This window comes from Choloepus didactylus, chromosome 12 (assembly GCF_015220235.1).
Source record: "Choloepus didactylus isolate mChoDid1 chromosome 12, mChoDid1.pri, whole genome shotgun sequence".
Taxonomy (NCBI): Eukaryota; Metazoa; Chordata; class Mammalia; order Pilosa; family Megalonychidae; genus Choloepus; species Choloepus didactylus.
Window position 1 is genome coordinate 89,347,760 of NC_051318.1, and position 13,368 is coordinate 89,361,127.

At 37.2% G+C, this 13,368-nt stretch overlaps 1 protein-coding gene across 1 annotated transcript in view; it reads left to right on the top strand.

The window, feature by feature from the left end:
- Positions 1 to 13,368, top strand: part of DNAJC15 (DnaJ heat shock protein family (Hsp40) member C15) — an 86,848-nt gene that overhangs the window by 29,953 nt on the left and 43,527 nt on the right. Inside the window, exon 2 of the mRNA XM_037800426.1 lies at positions 11,625 to 11,676. Within this exon, the coding sequence (XP_037656354.1) occupies positions 11,625 to 11,676 (52 nt within the window). The remainder of the gene's footprint in view (positions 1 to 11,624; positions 11,677 to 13,368) is intronic.

The following is a 13,368-nucleotide window of genomic DNA, read 5'->3' on the forward strand; positions in this document are numbered from 1 at the left end:
GCACATAACAAAGTTATGTGATTTTGATTTGGGCCAGTGGTGTTTAGTTAAAATTTTAAAATAAATGACTTTAGATCATACTTGTCAAAAATGCCAAAAAGCATAGTTTCCACTGCCATTCCTTCTGACCACATACAATACATGAATATTTTGAATTTTAAAATTTCCAAGCATATGCATAATAGCACTGCAGAAACCAAGAGATGGCAAATTCTCATTGAAATCATTGACTGGCTCCAAACGGTGGGCGAGTTACCACAGAGAATCCTATTCCTAAGACTGCTAAGTCTGAATGAAGAAAAGTCTTTGTCCACACTAAAGAGCATCATTACAAAATTAAGATTTCTCACCTCTGATGGGACTTTAGCCCTGTTCATCATCATCATCTTACTGATCCTTAATTGATACCCTTTCCCATTCCTCATGACTTTTGCTATTCTAAACTTTTACTTCTTTTATATGCCTTCACATTTTACCCAATCAGCAGGCACGAACCCCCTCAACTTTCCAGCCTGTTCTAGTTTGCTAATGCTGCCGGAATGCAAAACACCAGAAATGGATTGGCTTTTATAAAAGGGGATTTATTTGGTTACAAAGTTACAGGCTTAAGGCCATAAAATGTCCAAGGTAAGTCATCAACAATCAGGTACCTTCACTGGAGGATAGCCAGTGGTGCCCGGAAAACCTCTGTTAGCTGGGAAGGCACATGGATGGCATCTTTACCAAGTTCTGGTTTCAAAATGGCTTTCTCCCAGGACGTTCCTCTCGAGGCAGCAGCTCCTCTTTAAAATGTCACTCTCAGTTGCTCTTGGGACATCTGTCCTCTCTTAGCTTCTCCAGAGCAAGAGTCTGCTTTCAGCAGCCACCTTCAAACTGTCTCTCATTTGCAGCTTCTCTCTCTCAGCTTCCGTGCATTCTTCAAAGTGTCCCTCTTGGCTGTAGCGAGCTTGCTCCTTCTGTCTGAGTTTATATAGTTCTCTAGTAATTTAATTCAGACCCACCCTGAATGGGTGGGGCAACACCTCCATGGAAATTATCCAACCAAAGGTCTTATCCACAGTTGATTGAATCACATCTCCATGGAAACACCCAAAGGATTCCAAAATCTAATCAACACTAATATGTCTGCCCACACAAGATTGCATCAAAGATAATGGTGTTTTGCGGGACATAATACATTCAAACTGACACACACCCCTTCATGCCTAATATATGTAGGGAGGTGACATCCAAAGTCCATGGGCTTCGGTTAGTCTGGGCTCTGATTCCAACTCAACATTTACTAGTTCTGTGACCTTCAGCTGATCTCTGCAGGCCTATTTCCTCATCTATAGAAGGGAGGGGTTGTAGTCAGATGTTTATAATGATTTTATGACACAGGATCATGAAAAAGCAGCTTTGTGGATATTTACAACAACAACAAAAAGGCTTAAAAAAACCAATCTCCTATGGCACCCACATTTACCATCCACCTTCTCCTAAATGTGTATGATACCTATGGCAGTTATAGCCTAGGCCAGACAGAATATAGATGTATACCCTTTTTAAATCTCACTGCTATTTCTTTTGTTTTCTACATATATTCTAATTTTTCTGACTGAGTCAAAGAAGTAGCAACATTTCTCCAGTTTCTGTAAAATTCACAGATGTACTATGGATGTCTATTTGGCTGAGCAGTTTTAGACATTTAACCTGTTTATTGCCTAGTTGGTAGAAAATTACCGTTCTTCTGGTATTAACACTATGCCTGATTCACCATTTTACTTTTAAATTGTCTTTTCAATGTAATCTTTGTTGTTCTGTTACTGGCAATTTAGTATTAAAACATCATTGATTAAAAAACACTCAAAATAAAAATTGAAATACATCTTCATGCTTGCCATTAGATCAAATATGGTGTTGCATAATAAAAGAAACAAAATAGATCCCCTTAGCCCAAGGATATGACTGAGGTTTAAGTAAATGTGAAATAGCATAGTAATAAAGCAAATGTGAAAATATTTTCAACAGTAGTAAAATAGAAAAGGTGTTGATGGAATTCTCTGATATTTACAAAGCTGCATCAAATGAACCAGGGCCTATTTAGAAGTGCCAGTATGTTTTAGATTTTATTTCACTTTTAAAAATGAAGGTCAAATAAAGGTGTGGTCAAGAGTTCTGTGTGAATTACTCACTCAGACTTCAGATTGATTCTCTTTCTCTTATATTTACTATTTTCTACATTTGGAATGAGTTTCTGTTCTCTCTTGGATCATTTCACATTTGCAGAGCATCGGGGGAGGGAGTTATTATTTTAGACACATTTGTGTCTGAAAAGAAATACCGATTTTTTTAGTGAATGAAAAGATAATGTTGGTAAAAAAAAAAGATAAATTTTTTTTCTTGGAACCAAATCATATTCTTATTCAGGACCAATTAAAGTTTTAACTTAATTGTTTATAGATCTAACAGTATTCATATTTCTGTAGAATACTTTGTACTAGAGAACTTTTTTATTTTGGAGTACAAAATCTGGTTGTGTAGGATACATGATATTTTTTTCAAATTTCAAGTTGACTTCAACTTCCAAATATGTTTATTTGTTATCAGTTGTTTGTGCTCAGTGTATACTACCTTATATATCAAATTAATTAAAATATGGTTGAAGAAGAAAATCAGATACACCCCTGGGAGTAAAGAATTTTAATTCCAATAAAGAAATGGTTTTTTGATTAGCTATTCTATACTTTGTTCTTTCATTGTGGATAACTATAAATTGATTGCACAGGTGTTGGTCATTTATTGAGCATCCTTTCTTGCTCTAGTGATCTACATAATTTAGTATAGTTTTTGTTGTTATTTTTAAAGGATGAAAAGACTTGTATTTTTCTTTAGAGAGAGACTATTTAGCCTCTTTGTAAAGAGTCTCTTTTTATCTCATTGATCCTCCTTCTTTATCCCAGGCATGACCTCTGCATTCCAGCCAGCAGGAAGGAGGAATAGAAAAGAAGGGCATGGCCTCTACCCTACCTGACTCCCCAGTAATCACAGGAACCCCTTTGCTTATATCCTATGAGGCAGCACTCAGTGTAGTGATACCTAAGTCTAAGGGGAGCTTGGAAGTACGTGTCTGCCTAAAAATAGGGATTCCTGATCCCATAGAAGAAAAGGAGAATGAATCTTGGCAGACAAACATTGGCTTCTGCCATATACACCGTTTTCTGTTGTGACTTAAATGTTTTCCTGAGATGCATAAAGAGGAAAACAGGATAATATGGAGTATATAATCAATTTCATGCAGATTTTTATCAAAATGAATTCATAACCTTTAAATTCTGAAATTCTAAATTCTTGGCTCTTTTACATTGATCTAGCAGGGTAGAAATAAATTAGTTTTTAATTTACATACCATTTTTACTAATTTTTGGAAGTTTGACTATGAAACATGGATCTAAGTTTTTATTAAATTTGTAAACATACAGCTTGAGTAATTCAAGTATAAAATATGGAAGAGGAAATATATGCCTTTTATCTTTTTTTTTTATCTTCATTTTATTGAGATATATTCACGTACCACGCAGTCACACAAAACAAATCATACTTTCGATTGTTCACAGTACCATTACATAGTTGTACATTCATCACCTAAATCAATCCCTGACACCTTCATTAGCACACACACAAAAATAACAAGAATAATAATTAGAGTGAAAAAGAACAATTGAAGTAAAAAAGAACACTGGGTACCTTTGCCTGTTTGTTTCCTTCCCCTATTTTTCTACTCATCCATCCATAAACTAGACAAAGGGGAGTGTGGTCCTTATGGCTTTCCCAATCCCATTGTCACCCCTCATAAGCTACATTTTTATACAACTGTCTTCGAGATTCATGGGTTCTGGGTTGTAGTTTGATAGTTTCAGGTATCCACCACCAGCTACCCCAATTCTTTAGAACCTAAAAAGGGTTGTCTAAAGTGTGTGTAAGAGTGCCCACCAGAGTGACCTCTCGGCTCCTTTTGGAATCTCTCTGCTACTGAAGCTTATTTCATTTCCTTTCACATCCCCCTTTTGGTCAAGATGTTCTCCGTCCCACGATGCCAGGTCTACATTCCTCCCCGGGAGTCATATTCCACGTTGCCATGGAGATTCACTCCCCTGGGTGTCTGATCCCATGTAGAGGGGAGGGCAGTGATTTCACCTTTCAAGTTGGCTTAGCCAGAGAGAGAGGGCCACATCTGAGCAACAAAGAGGCATTCGGGAGGAGGCTCTTAGGCACAACCATAGGGAGGCCTAGTCTCTCCTTTGCAGCAACCGTCTTCCCAAGGGTAAAACCTATGGTAGAGAGCTCAACCCATCAAACCACCAGTCCCCTATGTCTGTGGTCATGTTAGCAACCATCGAGGTGGGGTAGGCGAATACCCCTGCATTCTCCACAGGCTCCTCAAGGGGGCACTACATCTTTTTTTCCTTGTTTTTAACTTTCCCTTCTTTTTTAAATCAACTGCATGAAAAAAAAGTTAAAAAGAAAACAAACATACAATAAAAGAACATTTCAAAGAGATCATAACAAGGGAGTAAGAAAAAGACAACTAACCTAAGATAACTGCTTAACTTCCAACATGTTCCTGCTTTACCCCAAGAAAGTTACCTAATATAGCAACATTTCTGTGAACTTGTGCCTACTATATCCATCAGAAATTAACAGACCATAGTCATTCCTGGGCATCCCCAAAACATTAAATAGCTTATCTGTTCTTCTTGGATTATTGTTCCCCCTTCCTTAATTGCTCTCTATTGCTAGTTCCCCTACATTCTACATTATAAACCATTTGTTTTACATTTTTCAAAGTTCACATTAGTGGTAGCATATAATATTTGTCTTTTTGTGCCTGGCTTATTTCGCTCAGCATTATGTCTTCAAGGTTCATCCATGTTGTCATATGTTTCACGAGATCGTTCCTTCTTACTGCCGCGTAGTATTCCATCGTGTGTATATACCACATTTTATTTATCCACTCATCTGTTGAAGGACATTTGGGTTGTTTCCATCTCTTGGCAATTGTGAATAATGCTGCTATGAACATTGGCGTGCAGATATCTGTTCGTGTCACTGCTTTCCGATCTTCCGGGTATATACCGAGAAGTGCAATCGCTGGATCAAATGGTAACTCTATATCTAGTTTTCTAAGGAACTGCCAGACTGACTTCCAGAGTGGCTGAACCATTATACAGTCCCACCAACAGTGAATAAGAGTTCCAATTTCTCCACATCCCCTCCAGCATTTGTAGTTTCCTGTTTGTTTAATGGCAGCCATTCTAATCGGTGTTAGATGGTATCTCATTGTGGTCTTAATTTGCATCTCTCTAATAGCTAGTGAAGCTGAACATTTTTTCATGTGTTTCTTGGCCATTTGTATCTCCTCTTCAGAGAACTGTCTTTTCATATCTTTTGCCCATTTTATAATTGGGCTGTCTGTACTATTGTCATTGAGTTGTAGGATTTCTTTATATATGCAAGATATCAGTCTTTTGTCAGATACATGGTTTCCAAAAATTTTTTCCCATTGAGTTGGCTGCCTCTTTACCTTTTTGAGAAATTCCTTTGAGGTGCAGAAACTTCTAAGCTTGAGGAGTTCCCATTTATCTATTTTCTCTTTTGTTGCTTGTCATTGGGTGTAAAGTCCAGGAAGTGGCCGCCTAATACAAGGTCTTGAAGATGTTTTCCTACATTATCTTCTAGGAGTTTTATGGTACTTTCTTTTATATTGAGATCTTTGGTCCATTTTGAGTTAATTTTCGTGTAGGGGGTGCGGTAGGGGTCCTCTTTCATTCTTTTGGATATGGATATCCAACTCTCCCAGCCCCATTTGTTGAAAAGACCATTATGACTCAGTTCAGTGACTTTGGGGGCCTTATCAAAGATCAGTCGGCCATAGATCTGAGGGTCTATCTCTGAATTCTCAATTTGATTCCATTGATCTATATGTCTATCTTTGTGCCAGTACCATGCTGTTTTGGCAACTGTGGCTTTCTAATAAGCTTCAAAGTCAGGGAGTGTAAGTCCTCCCACTTCGTTTTTCTTTTTTAGAGTGTCTTTAGCAATTCGAGGCATCTTCCCTTTCCAAATAAATTTGATAACTAGCTTTTCCAAGTCTGCAAAGTAGGTTGTTTGAATTTTGATTGGGATTGCATTGAATCTGTAGATGAGTTTGGGTAGAATTGACATCTTAATGACATTTAGTCTTCCTATCCATGAACATGGAATATTTTTCCATCTTTTAAGGGCCCCTTCTATTTCTTTTAGTAGAGTTATGTAGTTTTCTTTGTATAGGTCTTTTACATCTTTGGTTAAGTTTATTCCTAGGTACTTGATTTTTTTAGTTGCTATTGAAAATGGTATCTTTTTCTTGAGTGTCTCTTCAGTTTGTTCATTTCTAGCATATAGAAACATTACTGACTTATGTGCATTAACCTTGTATCCCGCTACTTTGCTAAATTTGTTTATTAGCTCTAGTAGCTGTATCGTCGATTTCTCAGGGTTTTCTAGATATAAGATCATATCATCTGCAAACAATGACGGTTTTACTTCTTCTTTTCCAATTTGGATGCCTTTTATTTCTTTGTCTTGCCGGATTGCCCTGGCTAGCACTTCCAGCACAATATTGAATAACAGTGGTGATAGCGGGCATCCTTGTCTTGTTCCTGATCTTAGAGGGAAGGCTTTCAGTCTCTCACCATTGAGTACTATGCTGGCTGTGGGTTTTTCATATATGCTCTTTATCATGTTGAGGAAGTTTCCTTCAATTCCTACCTTTTGAAGTGTTTTTATCAAAAAGGGATGTTGGATTTTGTCAAATGCTTTTTCAGCATCTATTGAGATGATCAATTGATTTTTCCCTTTTGACTTGTTAATGTGTTGTAATACATTGATTGATTTTCTTATGTTGAACCATCCTTACATGCCTGGAATAAACCCCACTTGGTCATGGTGTATGATTTTTTTAATGTGTCTTTGGATTCGATTTGCAAGTATTTTGTTGAGGTTTTTTGCATCTATATTCATTAGGGAGATTGGCCGGTAGTTTTCCTTTTCTGTAGCATCTTTGCCTGGTTTTGGTATTAGATTGATGTTAGCTTCATAAAATGAGTTAGGTAGTGTTCCATTTTCTTCAATGTTTTGAAAGAGTTTGAGTAAGATTGGTGTCAGTTCTTTCTGGAAAGTTTAGTAGAATTCCCCTGTGAAGCCATCTGGCCCTGGGCATTTATTTGTGGGAAGATTTTTGATGACTGATTGGATCTCTTTGCTTGTGATGGGTTGGTTGAGGTCTTCTATTTCTTCTCTGGTCAGTCTAGGTTGTTCATCTGTTTCCAGGAAATTGTCCATTTCCTCTGCATTATCCAGTTTGTTGCCATACAGTTGTTCATAGTATCCTCTTATAATTTTTTTAATTTCTTCAGGATCTGCAGTTATGTCACCTTTTTCATTCATTATTTTGTTTATATGGGTCTTCTCTCTTTTTGATTTTGTCATTCTAGCTAGGGGCTTGGCAATCTTGTTGATCTTCTCAAAGAACCAACTTTTGGTGATATTTATCCTCTCTATTGTTTTTTTGTTCTCTATGTCATTTATTTCTGTTTTAATACTTGTTATTTCTTTTCTTGTACGTGGTTTAGGATTGGTTTGCTGTTCATTTTCTAGCTTCTTCAGTTGATCCATTAGTTCTTTGATTTTGGCTCTTTCTTCCTTTTTAATATATGCATTTAGTGCTATAAATTTCCCCCTTTGCACTGCTTTTGCTGCATCCCATAGGTTTTGGTATGTTGTGTTCTCATTTTCATTCGTCTCTATATATTTAGCAATTTCTCTTGCTATTTCTTCTTTAACCCACTGATTGTTTAGGAGTGTGTTGTTTAACCTCCAGGTATTTGGAATTTTCTAAGTCTCTGATGGTTATTGACTTCTAATTGTATTCCATTGTGGTCAGAGAATGTGCTTTGAATAATTTCCATCTTTTTAAATTTATTGAGCCTTGTTTTATGTCCCAGCATATGATCTATTCTGGAGAAAGTTCCATGAGCACTAGAAAAGTATGTGTATCCTGGTGATTTGGGATGTAATGTCCTGTATATGTCTGTTAAATCTAATTCATTTATCAGATTGTTTAGGTTTTCAATTTCCTTATTGGTCTTCTGTCTGGTTGATCTATCTATAGGAGAGAGTGATGTGTTGAAGTCTCCCACAATTATTGTGGAAACATCAGTTGTTTCCTTTAGTTTTGCCAGTGTTTCTCTCATGTATTTTGTGGCACCTTGATTGGGTGCATAGACATTTACGATTGTTATTTCTTCTTGCTGAATTGCCCCTTTTATTAGTATGTAGTGGCCTTCTTTGTCTCTCAAAACATCCCTGCATTTAAAGTCTATTTTATCTGAGATTAATATTGCTACACTTGCTTTCTTTTGGCTGTAGCTTGCATGAAATATTTTTTTCCATCCTTTCACTTTCAGTTTCTTTGTGTCCCTGTGTCTAAGATGGGTCTCTTGTATGCAACATATTGATGGTTCATTTTTTTTTGATCCATTCTGCGAATCTATATCTTTTAATTGGGGAGTTTAATCCATTTACATTCAACATTATAACCGTGAATGCATTTCTTGAATCAGCCATCTTATCCTTTGGTTTATGTTTGTCATATTTTTCCCCTCTCTCTATTAATATCCTTTATTGTACCCATACCGAATCTCTTTAATACTGAACCTTTCTCCAAGTCTCTCTGTCCTTTCTTTGTTTCTCTGTCTGTAGGGAACTCTTTAGTATCTCCAGTAGGGCAGGTCTCTTGTTAGCAAATTCTCTCAGCATTTGTTTGTCTGTGAAAAATTTAAGCTCTCCCTCAAATTTGAAGGAGAGCTTTGCTGGATAAAGTATTCTTGGCTGGAAATTTTTCTCACTCAGAATTTTAAATATGTCATGCCATTGCCTTCTTGCCTCCATGGTGGCTGCTGAGTAGTCACTACTTAGTCTTATGAGTCTTATGCTGTTTCCTTTGTATGTGGTGAATTGCTTTTCTCTTGCTGCTTTCAGAACTTGCTCCTTCTCTTCTGTGTTTGACAGTGTGATCAGAATATGTCTCGGAGTGGGTTTATTTGGATTTATTCTATTTGGAGTTCACTGAGCATTTATGATTTGTGTATTTATGTTGTTTAGAAGATTTGGGAAGTTTTCCCCAACAATTTCTTTGAATACTCTTCCTAGACCTTTACCCTTTTCTTCCCCTTCTGGAACACCAATGAGTCTTATATTCAGACGTTTCATATTATCTATCATATCCCTGAGGTCCATTTTGATTTTTTCAATATTTTCCCCCATTCTTTCTTTTATGCTTTCATTTTCCATTCTGTCATCTTCGAGGTCACTGATTCGTTGTTCAACTTCCTCTAGTCTTGTACTATGAGTGTGCAGAATCTTTTTAAGTTGATCAACAGTTTCTTTAATTTCCATAAGATCATCCATTTTTTTATTTAGTCTTGCAATGTCTTCTTCATGCTCTTCTAGGGTCTTCTTGATATCCTTTGTCTCCCGTACTATGGTCTCATTGTTCATCTTTAGTTCTTTGAGTAGCTGCTCTAGGTGCTGTGCCTCTTCTGATCTTTTGATTTGGGTGCTTGGGCTTGGGTTATCCATTTCTTCTGGTTTTTTCATATGCTTTATAATTTTCTGTTGTTTTTGGCCTCTTGGCATTTGCTGAACTTGATAGCGTTGTTTTAGGATTTGTAGACCAATTGAAGTCCTTATCTCTAATTTATCAGATCTACAGCTTCATGGAGTACACTTTCTCTAACTAACCAGCAGGTGGCGTCCACGAGCCACCTGTTCTCCACAAGCCGGTTCTCCCCTGCTTTGCCTTTGTGGTGAGTGGGGGAGTGAGTCTTGTGGGGTCCAATTGGTGTACCAAGCTTGCGCGTGTAGTTGTTGTTGCCTGCCCTGTATATGGGGCGTGTTTCTGGGCAATCAGGGAGGGGAGGTGGCTCTAACAATCAAATCTCCCTGTTGATCCTGGAGTTTTAAAGCTGCTGCAATAGTCTAATCCTTCAGTTCAGTCTTGCCACAGTTTTTCTCTGCCACTGACCCACAAGTCCTTGGTATTGGCGTATGGCTCCTGAGACTTGCAAGTGGGTCCCTCTTCCAGGCTGTGCACCCCGGGTCCTCTGTTGAGGGATGACTGTGCTATGTCACAGGTGTTCTGGGCTGCTGGACTGTGTAGGGAGGCTCCCAGTCTGCTGAAATGATGGCTGAATGGGGCTTTGTTAATTCACACTGCTCCACCTTCCCAACTCTGGGACAATCAGCTGAGGTTGCAGGGAAGGCTAATGTCCACGCCCAGTTTTGTGGTATGTGCCTGTTATGTGAAGCACTTCCCTCACACTGGGTTGTCTGGGGCAGCTCTGGGCTATGGGGCTGGTGATGGGCAGGAGTGTTTCCTGTCCACTAGGATGATGGCTGTGAGCAGACACCCCCCTTTTCTTGGGAAGTTGTGGTGTTTAGCGAATTTTCTCAGCCACTGGATTATTGCCTTTTGTCTCAGAGTTCTCTTAGTTCTGCTCTTGTCTTGACCTGCCCAAATTGCAAGTCTTTGAAGCTTTCTGTATTGGGCTTCTTAGAGTAATTGTTTTAGAAAAGGAAAAAAGGATTAAAAAAAAAAAGGGCCCTCCTCAGAGATCTAATGGGCTCTTGAAATGCTAAGAGACAAAGCAATTAGGGCCATTAAGGAAAGGTCCACAGGGCAGAGAGATCACCTTTTCTTCGGGATTTGCATATGAGTCTGAGGGCCTGAGCTCTGCCCTTCCCCTTTCTATGTTCACCAAAACTCCAAAAATCCTCCGCTTTTATTTTGGAGTTTTTCGTGTTGTTTTTTTCTATGCCTATCTCCTCTCTGCTGGGCTGGCTGCTCTCAGATTCTCTGGTGTCTGGTCTCAGTCTATCTATGGTTGGAGTTTGGATCAATAGAATGAGTTTCTGATAAGGGCTGCCACTGCAGTTCTCCCTTCTCCTTCCCGGAGCTGACAGCCCCTCCTCCCACGGGACTGAGCTGGCAGGGAGGGGTGTGGGTCCCCTGGCCGCAAAAACTTACAGATTTCGCTGATCTCAGCAGTTCCACATTTTCATGAGTGTTGTATGAAGTCTGCCCAAAGTCCGATTGCTCTGTGGTGTCCAGTCCACGCAGTTCCTGGCTTTCTACCTACTTTCCTGGACGAGTAACTAAAACATACAGCTCACCAGTCTGCCATCTTGCCCCACCTCCATGCCTTTTATCTTTATAGAAGATAATAAAAATATTAAACCCATCAATTAAGAATAGTCTATAGAAAACATTTTAGCAATAGTAAATATAAAAGCTTTAAGAATGAATTCAAATATGTGGAAATAAAATGAAAATCTAGAATTATTTTAGTTTACTAAAAATTATCTGATATATACTGAGCAGCAGATATAATCCCATAGATACTACAGATTTTTTTATAAGTTGTATTCACAGAAAAACTTGAAGAATATGTAATATTTAACATAATTGTCCTCATTATTAAAAATAATTTACTTTTAAAATCAGTGTGGAATACTATAAATGATAATCATTTTTTCTTCCCTAGGCAAGAAACTTGATAGCTGTAGGACTGGGTGTAGCAGCTTTTGCATTTGCAGGTAAGGTAAAGAATATGTATCAATAAGTGTTGCAGGAGAAATCTTTCCAAATAGCTTCTATAATGATTCATGAGCAGACTCTTAGTATATATAATAAACTTTGTAATGAAGAAAATTAATGATGCAAAAGCTGGGAATACTAGCCCCAATAATAGTTAATCTTCCTGGCATTTTTTTTTTTTTTTTCAGTTTGATATCTAATATACTATTAAAAAAAATCTTTAATATGAAGCAGTATAAGTGATAGGGGACTTGTTTATTCCCCCATATTTATTTTTCCTTGCAGATGGGTTACACATTTCTTGAACTGTCAGTTCTTTCTGATGAGGATAGCTGCCTGTAGTATATTTATTACTTCAAATTTTAACATATTGATGTGATTTGTTTGATAAACCCAGACTTTCTTTTACTGCCAGAATTACTTTTTTAAAATGAATAGTTAGAAAGATGTAAAGCAGAATTGCTATTTCAGTCATTAACTTACAGTCTTAAACTGTATTGCCATTCCCTAATGAAATATTAATCTGAGAGCATTTCCCTGTTAAAGATTTATTTTTTTATTTTGGTGTTTGTGTTTCAAAGTTCATGGGTATGGTCTTGTCGATTGGATCTTCTTTTTAGGAGGATCTTCATTCCTTTGTGGTTGTATAGAGTTTAGAAAGATCCAGTAGAAAAATGGAGATTAAAAGTTGTTCCTTTTTTTTTTTTTTTTTTTTTTGGTACAGTGTTTCATTTCACATAATTCTCGTTTAAAGCACTTTTACAATAAGAACTTTAAAATCAGGAAGATCTTTTTGATCTCTGTGCTGTCAGGGTTTTCTTTCTTGTTATATAGTTATGGTTAACTGATTTCTGAAGTTTCATTAGAAGACTATCATGTGTAGGCAGGGTTTCTGATAAGTTTGCCCATAAACATAAGACTGATGCAATTTTAATTATTATAGTGGAGTAGGCATAGTTATTAGAAATTCAAATGTAATATTGTCTTTTGAAATTAGGAAAAGATGTACCTTTTCCAGGGTCTTCTTTCTAAAAGGAAAAGAATTGGTGTGTGTATTCTGTACAGTTCACACTGTTGCCAAATTCATATCAGTAATTAAAACACTAAATAACAGGCAGAGGTCTTCCAGAGCCAAATACAAAGTAGAATTTAGAAGCAAGTACACAGACTTATTGGCACTAGATCTTCTGGCTTATGGTTAAATTAAGCCTTAAGATGTCACTTCTTCAAGCCTTTACCTGCTTTTTTCCCATGGATCAGGAGGTCAATCAACTGTGCCTGACTCTGGTTTTGAAAAATTTTGAGGTAATTTAAAAGCTTCCTTTTTATACTATTGTGGAATCAAATGAAAGATGACATCTATATGATAAGAGATTTGGATGAGTTATGGTTTCAGCCTCATTTAATTTCACTTTATGTTCTCCTTGATCTCAAGAGCTTTTTGTCTCTTCCTTAGATTGGCTACCTTCACATTTTCCCATTTCTAGCAACTTCTTTTTCATTCTTAACATATGTTGTTTGCAGAGGAACAGCAGTACATTCAGGCAGATAAGTTCTTGTAAAAGATCTATGTAATTAAACTGTCACAGTGGAAACTTTTAACTGATTTACAAATAAGCTTATGGTTAGAAATTGAATTAAACTCCATAGTGTCATATACTGTTTTTCTAGCAAGACTTTTGGGAAAAGAG